Genomic DNA, 16,524 nt, shown 5'->3' with positions numbered 1-16,524 from the left:
CTTTTCTGGCTCTCTTATGCCATCCTTTAAATGCCTATAACTCCTGTTGATTGGGAACATTAGGAATAACTGGTTCTTGTTTAACTCTAGTAATGAACTCCCAATAGCCTTTTCCCTTAAGGAAATTCGTCATTCTAAACTTCCATGCTGGGAAGTTGTTCTTGTCAAGCTTTTTAGTGACAATCTGTGAAAGAGCATCAGACGCCATTACAGAACACTCAAAAATATTTTGTGAGTGCAAAAAACACACACAACTTTTGCCTCACAAGGATAAATCTGCAAAATTGACAAAACTGGTATTTGACCACACAGTCACTTCCTAGTGACGATTTTCCATCAACATGCAATAAGAATGATTGTGTCACTCCCAATATCTCTGCGCATAGGCATTCTGCGGCAACTTTTCACCAACCTGTAGAACAGTGGTCGCACAACAAAAACAGGGCACCTTTCTGAGTGCCTGCGGAAAACTTTTGCCAGCAAAACGGGCCCCAACTACCTGCAGAGATTTGCTCCCAAACTTGAAAAAGGAAAGCAACACTGATCCTCTTACCAAGACACTGCGAACTTGGTTTGCTTCCTTAAGCTCCTTACCACGAACCAAGCTCTGATACCATGTGAAGAGAGTGGGAGAGAAGTAAGGAGTCTCATTTGTAGCTTTCTCATATACACAAAGGGGGAATACACACAAAGGTGGAGGCTGAAAAATAGTTTTCCTCTTCTTAGTTGTGAAAGCCAAAAGAACTCTCTCTTAGTACAAAAGGAATAGATGAACCTTACACATCTTCTTAATATATGGTCCTTGCCCATCTTATACAGTTGTCCTACAATGAGTTGATAGGGTGCAGCCTTTAAAATCAATTTTCTGGCATCTACTGCTTTCATGTCAGGGGGTGGTCTTCCTGCCATCAAGTACCCAATGATATCTCCATACCATTCTGGAACAACATCTATTTGAAATGTGTGGCATCTAGTAAGTCGTCTTCTACTCCAGTGGCTTCTTCTCTCGACTTGACTCAAGGTCGTGAAAGATGTGTCATCCAATGCTCTAGGCACAATTGGTTTAATAGCTCCTATCCCCACATTCACCCTGACTACAGTGTCGCGATTCTGGATTGTCAGTCTATCAGTTCCCCAGTCATGGAGGACTGATGCTTATCGTAACCAAGGACGTCCCAGTAAGATTTGATAGGATTTTTTAGGGAGATCCAAGATTGTGAATTGAAGGGAAAAGCGGACTCCTGCGATCTTTGTGGACATGCCATTTACTATTCCCAAGGGTTTCGCCCGTGAATCATCGGCAAGGCGTATGTTGAAGTTAGCCTTTTGCATTGGTGGGAGACCCCATTCTTCGTAGAGCTCCTTTGATAGGACATTTACACCTGCTCCACCATCCACTATGGCTTGGACTTCATTATATGCCTTGTGGATCAAAGGCACAGTAATGTTGCATATGTCATCTCTCTCACCCATCCGCACAGGGATATCTTCAATGTCGTTCATAGGTGGAGGGGGATTTGCGAGTTCAATCCATCCGTTGAAATTCTCCCAGAGATTGGGACAATTCCGTAGGAGGTTTCCGATGGGAATTGACACAGGGCAACTCTGGATACTAGAGAGTGCAGCTCCTTCAAGTTGACGTGGCGGTACATTATGCTCTGGAGTCTGTTGTTGGAACAGAGGCTCGAGTACAGTATCATTACTTTGTGGGGCCAAGTCATAGATTGGGTCTTGAGCTTGTTTCTCAGCCTCAAATTGAGCTTTTTTCTCAACCTCAAATTTGGGCTTGTTCCTTTTGTACCCATTGTTGAAGTGCCTGAAAGCGAGCCTTCTCCACCTATGCATTTGGGTATGGAGCTTCTTTTATTTGAGGCTCGGGAGTTGATGTGGATGAACTCGGCTACTCATTGCTTGGCGGAGGTGGAGGCACTTGTGCTTTCTTTTTAAGAAATTGCTTTGGTTGGATTGGAATGTTAGGGTCCTTGGTGGCCTCTTTCTTTTGCCGTGTAATTACATTTACAGGTTGTGAATTTACACTCGCCGGACCCAGACTTGGATGGTCCACCCCAATGATGCCGATGGGGATGTCAAGCTTTATTCTGCTTGTTCGAGGATCTTATTTTTCATGGGACAATCCATGCAGGCATGTCCTATGCCACAATCTCTACAGAGTGGTTGGAAAGTAGTTGGGCTACCACGATGAGGGCACTCTGCGATTCGGTGATTTTTTCCACAACTGTAGCACTTGATTGGTGTGCGATATGTGTTGGGATGTACTTGATTTGCATATACTAGTATTAGACCCTCTACACCTTCTACATAGTACACTGGGTACTCTGCTTCATACTCAAATGGCGAGTCTACCTCCTCGGCTTGTAATTGATGTATTGGAACTGCTTGAGGAGCTGGATTTGGTGCTCTTGGATATGGTCGTGGATTCGGATTCCTGAGTAGTTGTGGGGCTTGTGTTCGAATAGGAACAGGATTTAGCCTCGGAGCTGGGGGTGCTTGTGCAAGTGCCGGTTGCCTGTACACTGGCATGGGTGCCACTTGGTATTGTTGAGTTCGAGGCAAGTTATTGCGCATGTTGAAGATGCAACTGTTTTCATGTTGAAGATGCAACTGTTTTCATCATGGCCGCCAACGACGCAAATATGGCACCACAACCTTGGTGGTGGATTTGCTTGTGCAGTGATCTTGGCTCTGAGGACCGGGCACTCATTTGCTGTATGATTTGCCATGCAATGTGGACACCATACATTTTCCTGCCGTGGATATGTCTAAGTTGGCGGTAGAGACAAGTGAAGTTTTTGTTCCATGGCCTGCATCATGTCTTCTTTCAGCTTCATGGTCATGGCCTCTAGGCGATCTTCATTTGATGTTTCGGCAACAGACTTGGATTTGCCTTTTTTAGAGTGCTTATCTCAGATATTAGATCTGCCGTCATCACTGCTAGTGTCTGAGTTTGTCATGCCATCCTCGATGTCAATGGCTGCCACATGAGCAATACTGAACGTTGCATAGCTGCTTATCTTTTTCATATCCTTTCGGATTTTCTTTCTGAGTCCTATAATGAACCATGCCGTGAGGTACTTTGCATCTGGGCGTGGGTCACATTTGGCGATTAATCGTTTCATCTTACCCAAGTATGTGCATACATCTTCTCTCCGGCCTTGTTCGATCTTGCTTAGTTGGAGAGCGGGATCATCTTGTAGCCGCGCCGTTTGAAAGCATCGTTTGAATTCTGTTTGAAGTAGGTCCCATGTGGCACGTTCTTCGACGAGAAGGTCTAGGTACCATTCAGACGCTTCATCAATTAAGGCCATGGGAAACCAAGCCACCTTGGTTTCATGGGATTGATCTCCACCTGCGCAGCATGCGGCATCAAAATGCTGGAGGAATCGGGCTGGATCTCCCCGACCATTATATTTGGAAAGTTCTAGTTTTCCCAAGGGGCATTGGCCTTGATTGTTGTTATTTCTTCGATTAAAGAAATTGTTAGCCTTGGCATCGAGGTCGATATCCCCATCATTGTCATGACGATGACCAGCCATGTTGGGGCGTGAAGGAGTTAGAGGAAGTGGTTGAATCTCAGGGGGGGATTCGGGGTAGAGGATTGGCAGGGGCGGTTATTACAGCAGAGTTATATGCAGATGTGGTGAGCGTTGGAGTCGAAGGCGTTGGCCGGAATGTAGCTGCATGCAGATTGGGTGAGATTTGCCTAGGGTGTCTCTGCCATAAGTGCGGGTGTGGATGTAGCTTTGTTAGGAGGGTTAGAGTGGTGTTAGTTTATGTAGGGACCGTCATGTTAATAATGTGCCTAAGATTGTCCTACGTGTGTAGGGAAATGTGCTGGTGTAGATGGATCATTAATTGGAGGTCACGGCGTGAAGATATAAGCGAATTTATGTGAAACAAGGCCCACACGGGGGCACAAATAAGCGAGTGCTAGGGATGCCAAAATGGTGTGCAATGGGCTGGAAAAATACCCCATAGCGTGCTGTTTTCGTGTGTAAAATCTGGGTTCAAACGGGGTTCAGTTTGGGTCCCAAACAGATGAGTTACAAGGGGTTAAAGAAGGGGTAAATTTTGGGGTTTCAGGGGGTCCTAAGGGTGGTGTGAATGGACTTTAGGTCCAACTGAGGGGTTGGAACCAAGTTAATCTAGTTAGGTTGACTAACTATTTGTCTAGTTAGATGCCTAACAGTTAGTCTAACCTAACCTAGTTAATGTTAAATTGACCACAATTAGTTCAACTAACCCTGTTAGGGTAATTAACTAGCAGTTTTACTAACCTAGCTAATGTTAAACTAACCTAATGTAGGTTAATACTAACCTAACCTAGGCTAGACTAACCTAGGTCAAACTAACCTAGTTAATCTAACGTAACTAGCCTAGTTTAACTAACCTAACCTAACGAAGGTTACCTTAACACTAGAGTTACCTTATGGTTAGGTTTTTTTTTTTTAAAGAAAGGAGAGAGAGAGACTGTGGGGGGTTTGCGTCGGCGGCGTGGGGGGGGGGATTTTTCGTAAGGGGGGGGGGGGGAGGTAGGGGAGAGGGGATGGGAGGGTGGAGGCACACAGAGGGGAAGGGGAGGGCATGGGAATGAGAGGGGCAGGGGACGGCGCTGTGGGCGGGGTGGCAAGGGCGAGGGTAGTCGGAGCGGCGCGATGCGGCGACGCGACGACGGGCAGGCGATGTGGAGGGGCGCGGGGATGGCTTTGTGGGTGTTGGCCCTCCGAGCAACAAGCAAGGGCCCTAAGGCCCTTGCTTAGGTAGGTTAGTGTTAGGTTAGTGGTAGGGAGCGACCAGCGAGGGGGGGGTAGAGAGAGAGAGAGAGAGAGTGTGAGAGAGTGAGGAAGAGAGAGAGAGAGAGAGAGAGAGAGAGAGAGAGTGAGTGAGAGAGATAAAGAGAGAGAGAGAGAGAGAGAGAGAGAGAGAGAGAGAGAGAGAGAGAGGAAAAGAGAGAGAGAAGAAAGAGAGAAAGAGAGGTAGTGAGAGAGTGAGAGAGAGAAAGAGAGAGTGAGAGAGAGAAAGAGTAAGAGAGAGAGAGAGAGAGAGAGAGAAAGAGTAAGAGAGAGAGAGAAAGAGAGAGACAGAGAGACGGAGAGAGAGAGAGAGAGTAAGAGAGAGAGTGTGAGAGAGAGAAAGAGTAAGAGAGAGAGAGAGAGAGAGAGAGTAAGAGGTAAAGAAAGAGAGAGAAAGAGAGAGAGAGAGAGAGAGGGAGTAAGAGAGAGAGAGAGAGAGAAAGAAAAAGAGAGAGAATGAGTGAGAAAGAGAGAGAAAGAGTAAGAGAGAGAGAGAGAAAGAAAGAGAGAGAAAGAGAGAGAGAGTAAGAGAGAGAGTGTGTGAGAGAGAGAAAGAGAGAGGGAAAAGGGGGAGGGGGTGGTGGAGATGGAGGGGGAGGAGGGAGGGGAGGGGGAAGGGGGTGGTGGAGATGGAGGGGGGAGGGGGCAAAAAGGGGGTGGTGGAGATGGAGATGGAGGGGGGAGGGGGAGGGGGAGGGGGAGGTAGAGATGGAGGGGGGGGAAAAGGGGGAGGTGGAGATGGAGATGGAGGGGGGAGGGGCGGGGGAGAGGTGGAGATGGAGGGGGGAGGGGGAGGTGGAGATAGAGGGGGGAGGGGAGGGGGAGGTGGAGATGGAGATGGAGATGGAGGGGGGAGGTGGAGATGGAGGGGGGAGGGGCGGGGGAGGTGGAGATGGAGGGGGGAGGGGGAGGGGGTGGTGGAAATGGAGGGGGGAGGGGGAGGGGGAGGTGGAGATGGAGGGGGGGGGAAGGGGGAGCTGGAGATAGAGGGGGGAGGGGGAGGGGGTGGTGGAAATGGAGGGGGGAGGGGGAGGGGGAGGGGGAGATGGAGATGGAGGGGAGGGGGGGGGGAAGGGGAGGTGGAGATGGAGGGGGGATGGGGGGGGGGAAGGTGGAGATGGAGGGGGGAGGGGGAGGGGGAGGTGGAGATGGAGGGGGAAGGGGGGGTGGTGGAGATGGAGGGGGGAGGGGGAGGGGGAGGTGGAGATGGAGGGGGGAGTGGAAGGGGGTGGTGGAAATGAGGGGGAGGTGGAGATGGAGGGGGAAGGGGGAGGGGGTAATGGAAATGGAGGGGGGAGGGGGAGGTGGAGGGGGAAGGGGGAGGGGGTAATGGAAATGGAGGGGGGAGGTGGAGGGGGGTGGCGGAAATGGGAGGGGGAAAAAAAGAGAAAATAATTTTTTTTTTAAAAACTTGACGGACGGAAATCGAAAGGGAGGGAGAGGTGGTCACCTGAACGCTCTCCAAGTCTTTCTCGATGTAACGGGATTGTTGAGGAACAATCGATAGTGGGTGGATGGCTGGGTTATCGCTGCGAGATGGGCTCGAAGTTACTTACAATGTGAGGATGGGAGTAAGGTGGTGGACGATGGAGAGGGAGGAGTGTCTTGTGTAGGGCTCGGAATGAAGAAGAGAATGGAGGCAAAAAGTGAAGGATGAAGAATGAGGGGGTGGAGTGGGTTTTTATAGGAAATGAATTTAGGTTTAGGGTTTAACCCTAAACTCTTCCCGAGCCATAACTCTTTATGGATAGCTCAATTTGCTTTTCTGCAAAAAAGTGAAATGATCGAAATGGCAAGCTCTGCGCATTCGTGTCCACTACCTAGCCTGATTGTATATTATGTGGCTTCTATTCAAGAAATAAAGAAAATTTCTTAAGGTTAATCTCAAGGTTGATGCTTGGGGTAGATATGTTTGGCTAGAAATGGAAAAAAAAAATTTACTCTCCTTGCCCTTGAGTGTTATGTTCGTGAAAGTTCGAAGTAGTTTGTTTTTTACAAATACCTACGTATGTTTACTCACTACTTGAGATGCTAGTCTCCCCGACAATAGCATCAAATGTTGGCTCTTTCCTACTGCTTTCGTAGGAAGAGCAGGGTTCTCTCAGTATGCAGGGTTCCGAGGCTTTTTGTCACCTACAGATATATTAGAGTTGTCAATTGTAGTATACGTGTAGCTTAGGACCTCGAGTCGTGTTTCGGTGAGAGACGTAGGCTTAAGTGTGATAAGCAAACAAAGTGCATGCATGTGTAAAAGAAACGTGTATCATCATGATTGAGGTAATGAAGGCTTTCGCCTTCATTAGGAGCTGTAGGGTTTAGGAGGAGTTTAAGGGTTAGAAGGAGGTTCCAGGGTTCAGAAGGAGGTTCCAGGGTTCAGAAGGAGAATCTGGGGTTTAGAAGGAGTTCCAGGGTTTAGAAGGAGGTTCCAGGGTTTAGAAGGAGTCCAAGGTTAGAAGGAGGATCCAAGGTTCAGAAGGAGGTTCCAGGGTTAGAAGGAGGTTCCAGGGTTTAGAAGGAGTTCTAGGGTTTAGAAGGAGTCCAGGGTTAGAAGGAGGTTCCAAGGTTCAGGGTAGAGTACATGGTGGAGAACTCATCTCCCTTGTAGATCATGGAGTTTTAAGGGTTGAGGAACAAAGGGTTTAGGGGGAGCATAGGAGTGGGAGAGGAAGAAGGTGTAAGAGCATGGGGGAAAGAAGAGAGAGGAAGGAGGAGGAGGAGAAAGGAGGAGAGGGAGAGGGTGGGTTGCAAGGTTGGAGGAGAGGGGAGGAGGAGTTGCAAGGTTAGGACATGCTTTTGGACGTGGAGTGCAAGGAAGCATGGACACTTGAGACAAATGCTTGGAATACCAAAGTAGACTCAACACAATGCCCCAAAGAGTGTGGGCTTAATTTCATTATGGGGTATTTATACAAGTTGGAGAGCTTCTCTCTCTGCATGTAGGAATTGTAACACAAAGTTGTATCACAAAGTTGTAACACATTCTCTTTCTACACGTAGAAGTCGTATGTAGAAGTTGTAACACAAAGTTGTAACACATTCTCTTTCTACATATAGAAGTTGTAACACATTCTCTTTCTACATGTAGAAGTCGAATGTAGAAGTTGTATCACATTCTCTTTCTACATAAGTTCATGTTGGCACAGAGTCAACACTTCACTAATATCTTCTCAACCGAGTAAGTCAAAACATCGAGCGACTGCGTTCGAGCAAGCCCAAAGTTCGAGCGATGCTTGTGATGAACTTTTTCTGAACCTATAGTAGCAATAGTTTTTTGCTAGAAATGGTTGAATCTACATGACCATATTAGAGATTGTTCTTACTTATTTTTTGTATGATTCTTAGCAACATACAAAGATAAAACCATTATTGGGGATAACTAATAAGTCCATACAAGTCAGCAATGATTCAATGAATACCAAATGAAAACTTATTGGCAACATATAAAGAGAAAACCTATTATTTGATAAATAATAAATCCATGCAAGTTAGAAATCATTCAATAGATACAAAAGGGGAAATGTTGCAATGTCTACACCTCGAGGTAGTCACTCAAAATTATGTAAGGTAGCACGTGAGTTGAACGGGTTTCTTTATTTTGTGGACTTACATACAAACAAAAATAGTCCCATCCATGATATAGAAGCTCCTCCTATAAAAATCCTTCATAAAAAACTATTTGTACTATGTAGCTCATCGATTTTTATGCTACCCATATGATATGATCCATTTTGTACACAAAATGATAACATGAATAAAATGTTTAAACTATGGAGCTAATAAATTATTGATCACCTTATGACAATGATGCTAACAAAATATGGATCACCTTCATATGTCCATGACCATGTATATACCTATGGGAGGGAGGGAGAGAACCAAGGACCCGAACTCGATATGAGAAAAATTTAAGAAAATATAAGAGTTTGATAAGGTTTAGCTCTGATGAAACAAAGATAAGCACAAACTTTTTAAAGTTGTAGAATTTAGACATTCTAACATGATAAATGGATTCATTCATATCATTTCGATCGTTTTGACTACAAACAAGACCATATTTGGAGTTTGATTGACCAAGTTATGGCCCAAATAAAATTGGCAGAAGGAGCCTCCCAAGAGGCCGTGATATCGCGGCCTCTTGGGAGGCTCCTCCACCCATTATCTTTTGCCTTGAAAATGGAAATTTCACAAGAAAAACACATACTCTAATCCCTTTCTTCGACCTCTCCTTCTTCCTTGACCCTTGCAAAAACATTGCAAAACATTTTTCAAAAATTGTTGTTTGTATGTAAGGCAATTGATTCCTGATAATATCATGGGTAGTACAACGACTGTAAGCAATGCATGCTACTTTTTGAACATAAATCATCACACTAGAATGTCAATTTTATGAAAGTCCTTGCTCGAACGTAGTCGCTCGAATGTTGGTAATCCTCTTCTCAACCCATGCATTCATTTGCTCCTTAGTCCACTTGTGACGTAAACATTTTATATATATATATATATATATATATAAGCTAAGAATCCATATGGTTGTCTATGTTCCTAGGTAAAGCGATAACAAGCTGGCGAAAACAGGCATTACCTGTCTACCCAATCGTAACTATGATGTTCTAACATCTAGTTTGTTTGAATGGAGGCACGTAAGTGGCCCTGACCTCTTGCCTGAGGATTCGACGTCTTTGTTCAATATCCTGTTTGTCAAACTCAATATTATTGAAAATTCTTAATTTTGGTGTTTTCTTTTTGCAAACTTTGGTTATTGCATTTTTCAACTTAGGTGTCTTAAACATTTTTTCCTCATATGTTTCCCTTTAAAAAAAACTTTTTATCCAATTAATGGAATTAACTGTATGGCTCAATTATTAATGGGACTTTTTAATCTAAACATATACTTTGATTCCAAGCTAGCCTTTGGTCGGGCTAGTGCCATACAATTAATTCACATCCATCGGATAATTCTTTAGCATGGAAAATCCCTAGTCATTTTTTTATCCGCCTTAGTTTTACTAGCCTTTATATCTATTTTGCAGAAGTGGTTTACGCATTTACTATTGGCATCATTTTTTTATTTTGACACTTATGGTACAAATCCACTTTTATTCACTTATTATCAGTAGGTGGGGAGTAAGTTCCATGTGGTGGGCTTACTCCCCACCATGTGGTCTTACCCTCTGGGTTGGGGGTGGGCCACACACACACACAAATTTTGATTAGTAAATGTATCTCAGAAAATCACTTATTACTTCACACACACACACACACACACACATGTATACTTCTGCAATTATGAATTATTCTTTTCTGTAACCCCCCATGAAATCTCTCCTTTACACTATCTTTTTAATCAGCCCACGCACTAAGCACACTAATTCTCCCATACCTTCACTAATCCCTCCTCAGCCCATGCACTCATTTGATCCTTAGTCCACTTGTGACTTAAACAATATATATATATAATCTAAGAATCCATATGGTTGTCAATGTTCCTAGGTAAAGTGATAACAAGCTAGGGAAAACAGGCATTACCTATCTACCCAATCGCAACTTTAATGTTCTAACATCTAGTTTGGTTGGATGGTGGCAGGTAAGTGGACCCTAACCTCGGAATGTGGACTGCTTAAGGATTTGACATCTTTTTTCAATATCGTGTTTGTCAAACTCAATATTATTGAAAATTCTTGATTTTGGTGAGTTTTTTTTGCAAATTTTGGTTATTGCATTTTTCAACTTAGGTGTCTTAAACATTTTTTCCTCATATGTTTCCCTTTTTAAAAAACTTTTTATCCAATTGATGGAATTAATTATATGGCTCAATCATTGATGGGAGATTTTAATCTAAACACACACACTTGCAAAGAATACATAGGAATTACTACCATAATCGTACTCATTCCATTACCATAGCCATTGCACAATGCAACTGCAAGAGGATGTCGAGAGAGACAACCCCTTTGAGATCTTACTATGTGCATATGCCCTAAAATACTAAGGGTGAGTTCCTACGGTTAACAGCCTTCCCTAACATATTCTATAGAAACACAAGAGATTACCAGATCCCCTTGCACACATCGTATGAAAAAGTCACCCAATGGGAGCTCACAACAAAGGATAAGAATGAAAATCCTGGTCTGTCAGGTCTTTCCTCTACGTTGGTGAGAATGAGAAAAGGACAACTTAAAGACAGAGAACTGCATGCCAGAGATGCAATTGTAGACGCAACATTGAAAAATTATTGCAGTCAAATGTTGGATATAGTGACTTCACCTGCCTAGGAACCTCATTGGACTATAAGCACAAGAGCCAGCATGACCATGGCTTGCTGTGGGTTAACAATGCACCAGCTTATGGACATTCTTCTGAGGAAGAGGTGATTAGATTCATTGACATACATAACAACAAGCCTTTCACTATTGGACTTGCCGAGGCAGTACCTTTAGATGCACAAACACTTGAAAACTTGCAATAAACGTGGCAAAGGATGTAGATTTGGAATTTCCAGGGGCTCCTATGTGAACCACACAAATATTACTTCCACTAGAGCAAGAACTTCCAGATCAAAAGAATAAACAAAACTTCGAGAGGATAATCAAACTACATCCACTTTGGAACTTGACTTTGAATCATTCAGAGAAAAATTACAACTATTAGCCCTACTCTCAATGACCAAACAATGGAAATTTTGCTTAAAAAGGCATCCCAAGGACTCACACACTAGTGACTTCAACCCAAAATTATCAAAACTATGGGAAGCAAATACAAACGTCCAATTTATTCTGATCCCACATGGAGATGCAGCTTACTGTATGTTGTACATCACTAAGGCTGATAAGGCCACCGTAGAGGTGGTTAAAAAAGCTTTGAATAAAACACTCAATGGGAAAATACCTGCCAATAAAACAGTACACAAGTTCAACAATGTGATTCTCAATACTCAACACATCAGTGCACAACAAGCAATGTACCTATGTTTGTCCTTACCCTTGACAAGCAACACCAAGGAGTTCATGCACACTAGCCCTCCAGACAATCGAACATTGCTACTTAAGCACAGTTGGTAGCTAGAGAAAATGGACCCTGACAGCCAAGATATCTTCTTCGATGGCATAATAAAAAAGTATATTAAACAATCCTCCAGTTTGATTGTGGCAGAGTACGCGAGTGAGTTCTCTTTCCTTGGAAACAAAACAAGGACATGAAGATGCCAAAAGGTTATACATTACAACATCTACAGCACGAAGGACCCCAAGAACCATTACAGGGAGTTATGCCTTCTTTACTCGATGTAGGAACATGCACAGTACAACAAGAACCCCATATGGCATGACAAGTACCAATCTAATGTAAGCACAATTCAATGAAATAATGAGACTTAAAAAGATAAAAAAGCACTGAGGCTACCTCCTCAGAGCTTTATTATATGCTATTGCCACTTGTCCACTGCTCTTACACATGGATACTTAGTCTCGACACAACAATTACATGGCATTGGTATCCCTTTAAGTCATCCTTATTCCCAATCCAACCAGGTGTTGCTAGGACAATATGCAGAGCATAGGGGCTATCAATGGATTCATTAGCATTCGACCCAATACGTATAAAGACACATGGCCCAATCTACACAACACTGTCTAGAATCCATGACCCAAACAATCATTAGAAAAAGTTGAGCTAAAACACATAAAGATGGACCGAGGCATCATCAATGAAATGGAGCGTCTATGGACAGAATCGGCATGGACAATGGACCAAGTGGGTCTATGATCTATCGCACAAAATCGACCAAGAAGAATACTATAGTCTTCAAGGATGGCATTCAATGTTTGTTGACGATATTTGAAACGGAAAGTCAGAGAAAAATATTTACAAGCCACCATTGGCAAAAAATCCTCCACAAACTCCGACTTACGTATTGGGGGACTTCAATAGCATAACCACAGGAGGCATGAAACAATTAGAAGAGCTCATGAGCATGTAACAACTCATTTGCACACCTCCAACGATGTATGGGTCACATATTATTCCCTCGGAGGGTAGGCTAGAACATACATCAACAGAGACATTCATCTTGTTATTCTCTCTTTTGCCATACAACAGATTCAGCTCTCTAACTGTTGGCTCCCAGCAACAGAGCCTCTTCCGAAAAATCATGGGCGACGACCGGCAGCGTTTACAGGAGGGCTGGGACAAGTGGAAGCACACCGTTGCCTTTGATCCTTCGGAGATTCTGACTTGGGACCATGTCCGTTGTAGTCGAATATATAGTGCTCTGATCGCCAGTGCGGGCACCCTCTCTCACGAAAGCATGAGTATGTTGCATAGCAGACTTCTTGCTTTTACTCCACAGACGTTACAGCATATCTTTGAGGCACAGAACAGAGAAGAATGGATGCAACGGATCATAGAGAGCTTGTTCGCCATTGACGATGCTAAAGCCGACGCTCCCGCCCAGGGTCTTTCTCCAACCGAGCTGGATCTTCTCGAAAAGGCCTTCGACAGACAATATGAGGACCCAGAAGGCTTCATTGTCTCCTATGTTCAGCAGTATATTGATCGGTGTCTCATAAACTGGGCTCAAGATACCAAGACCTGGTATGCCCCATGCGCTCCAATAGTCCAGTCTAGCGGCTGGGGAAAGTCTAGGGCAATGAAAGAGGTTGCACATGCTGCTAGCGGAATGGTGGTATTCTATTTCTCGTTGCTTCAACCCACATCTACAGGGTACCCTCCCTCGCACCCACAATTGAGACAGCACTTTGTGACGATGACCAAAGTTGAGCAGGCTTTCGCCATCTTCCGGGCCTGCTTTGATTGGTTGGCCAACGAAGAAACGTTTCCAGATAGAGCCAAGTTGTTTCACAGACAGCAGACCAAGGACTATGGTGGCATATTAGACAGACTTTTAGAGCGACCAGAGTGCTCTGCGGACGAGATGAAGCTTGCATGTTCTGCTGTTTGGAACAAATTCGGAAAGTCCCTCAAAAAATATGGTGTTCAGTTTTTGTTCGTGATAGACGAAGCCAGGGAGCTTCTTACTCAAGCCCATGGTACAGGTCAGAGAAGCCTTATTGTTTTTAGAAGAGCCTGCGCAGAGCTGCCTCTCAAGGTTAATGCAGCTCAACGCATGGGATCGTTTGTGTTGTTTATTGATACAACTGCAAGGGTGAGCAATTTTACCCCTGTGAATACGGAGGACCCAAGTGCTAAAGTGAGGATCGGTCTCAAGCAACTTTTTGGACCGTTATCAAGAATGCCCACGTTTAATATACTTGCTACATCACAACCCACCACTCTGAACGAGGCTGCAGAACCAGAACGTTTTCTCGTTCGTGGCAGGCCATTGTGGGCTGCTTTTCTGGAAGGTCACAATACACAAGAATTGGTAAATCTGGCAAAAGTCAAGCTTCTTGGAGGGCTAGAAGTAAAGTCAGTGCAGGGGCAAGAAAAGCTGAAGTCTCGAGATATGTCATTAGTGTTTCTTGGCCGTCGAATAGGTGTGGATGTTTGCCCACGGTCAATGGTTGCTCAAGAGCTGGTTGCATCACATATGCGCATCTGTCTGCATACATCAGCAGCTGGAGATTATGTGCTTACCCATGCGCTACCTGAACCTGTTTTAGCTGAAGCAGCAGCACAGGTTCTGCACAGTGAAGTCTTGGTTACTAAACAACTTCGACATTTAAACTCTCTACTCCTGAACGGCATTGCAAGTGCAGGAGAAAGAGGAGAGCTAGTAGCACGGTTTTTACTACTTAATGCCATGGACAGTTTACAGAACCGGAATGATTTCTCTACTCCTCAAGGGTTGGAAGAGTTTCTTCAAGCTTTCTTGAGGAACTGGAAGGGGTTCACAAAGTCAGGCCATCTGAAAAAAGCACGTGTGTTTTTCAATGCATTTTATCGCTTTTATGGTGGATACCCTTCAATTGACGTTCTCAAGACTTTTATAAGGAATTGTGGGGCCATGATATGCAATAAAGGGCAGGAGGCATATGATCTCATCATACCTTTTGTGTTGCCTAATCATAAGGGAGAATATGACATTGGTGATGACAACTGCATAGGTTGCATAGCAATCCAAGTCAGAAACAGGAAAAATGTGGTTAATCCGCAAGCCACCCTAGATCACATGCACACTTATCAGAGGAGACTCTTTATTAAGGAGAAGGCTGCGCCTAATGTTTTGATTTTGTTGCATGTGGGGCAGACGATTCCTGAGAGCAGCATAGAAGCATCCACGGAAGATTCTCCAGAAGAAAAAAAAAGATCCAAGAAAGAAATGAAGACACAGTTGGTAAAAGAGACAGTTGATGTCGTCACGTTTACAGTGGAGAGTTTGGATGAAGTCCAGTGCCTAGATGAATATATGGAAGTGCTCCAATTAGTGCTTCGAGAATCACCGGAGCCCATGAGCATTTTGAACGCAGAGAATGTTGAGGTGCAAGAGTTGACTGCACTACAAAGGATAATGCACGATGTGTATCCAGAGGAGGCAGCAGGTGCTCTGGGAAAAAGAAAGGGTAGAAAGAGAAAGGTAGAGTAGCAAAGCATTATGAGACTAACATCCCCAATGTGTGAGAATTGGGAGGAAAGATGTTTTAAAAGCAAGGTCACTACCTTTTCTGTTTCCAATTTTGTTAGCTCGTTTTATTTTCTTCTCTTACGTTTCTCTCTTTTAATTTTATTGTAGAATTTAGGACTTCAGAACTGCAAACTTTGAATTTATGTATACATATTCCGACATTAAAAGTCAAGACATGTAATATGCGGGGACTTATTGTCATGCCCTACTCAGAATACGATGTGGCATACTACTTATGTTGCGTGGAAGCGTACTAACTGTGTGTGCATGAATGCGTGCAAACAAGAGAACTCAATCACATAGGAGACATGAGATCTTTGGTTGCATTGTACATAGTATACTGCTTATAACTGATGGCACACATCATTAACTGAATACAAGATAGATACATAACGTATCGTGCGGGCTACTGAATAATTGATGTTGGGATGCCTGGAGCCCAATGCTGAATCAGAACCTCAAATCGCGCCTTCAATTGCTATTCTGCAGCTGAGTAGAAACTCCTCCGAACTTGGCGACTTTCTGCTGAACTGTGGGGCTGATCCCTCGCTGCATTGTAGGCACTATCTTCTGGCTGGAACTGAGCCCCAGTGGCTGAGCAATGGGCTGCTGAAGGGACTCACTCGCATCATAAACCAGTGTTGCATGTATTTGGTTGAGGGAGGGATTGAAGGCATGCCTGTGGGAGCATGGACAAGCATCTAAGTAATAAAGTTAAGAAGCTTGTGAGTACTGAAGTTAATAAGCATGTGAATCATAAATTTAAAAAATCTATGAATAATAAAGTTAAGAGACATGGGAGTAATTGAATTGATTGTATATGGAAAGCCACTTGTTGAAATCATTTCCTGTTTGGAAATTGATTGTGTCTTTTCAAGGAATGAAAATTATTTGAAGGATTAAGTAGTGATTGGGGCGTTAGCGCATGTCCTTCCACCAAGTGAGTGGTAAATGTCACCAAGTGAGTGGCCAAGACCTATAATCCTGAGTATGCACGAGGGTTTCAGTTTTGCAGACTGATGTCTTATATATATCGAGTGTGACTTTGTTCCTCATGGTGAGGTGAGATAGGGAGGTAGTTGATGGCCTGACCAGCCACCTGTACTTAGTCCTTTGTTTAAGTTAGATAGCCAG

The 16,524-nt window shown here is 44.0% G+C and overlaps 1 protein-coding gene across 1 annotated transcript; it reads left to right on the top strand.

Moving 5' to 3' along the window:
- Window positions 1-12,811: 12,811 nt before the first annotated feature.
- Window positions 12,812-15,584, top strand: LOC147883530 (uncharacterized). Its single transcript, XM_087400058.1, has one exon. The coding sequence runs from the start codon at window positions 12,958-12,960 to the stop codon at window positions 15,349-15,351; it is 2,394 nt and encodes a 797-aa protein (XP_087256184.1). The 5' UTR covers window positions 12,812-12,957; the 3' UTR covers window positions 15,352-15,584.
- Window positions 15,585-16,524: the final 940 nt, after the last annotated feature.

This window comes from Dipteris shenzhenensis, chromosome 28, assembly GCF_047967505.1.
Source record: "Dipteris shenzhenensis isolate YYH24624 ecotype China chromosome 28, Dip_SZ_1.0, whole genome shotgun sequence".
NCBI classification, from domain to species: Eukaryota; Viridiplantae; Streptophyta; class Polypodiopsida; order Gleicheniales; family Dipteridaceae; genus Dipteris; species Dipteris shenzhenensis.
This window is presented reverse-complemented; position numbering and strand designations above follow the sequence as displayed.

Coding starts and splice junctions, on each gene's coding strand:
- LOC147883530 (XM_087400058.1), top strand. CDS start 12,958: ATGGGCGACGACCGGCAGCGTTTACAGGAGGGCTGGGACAAGTGGAAG.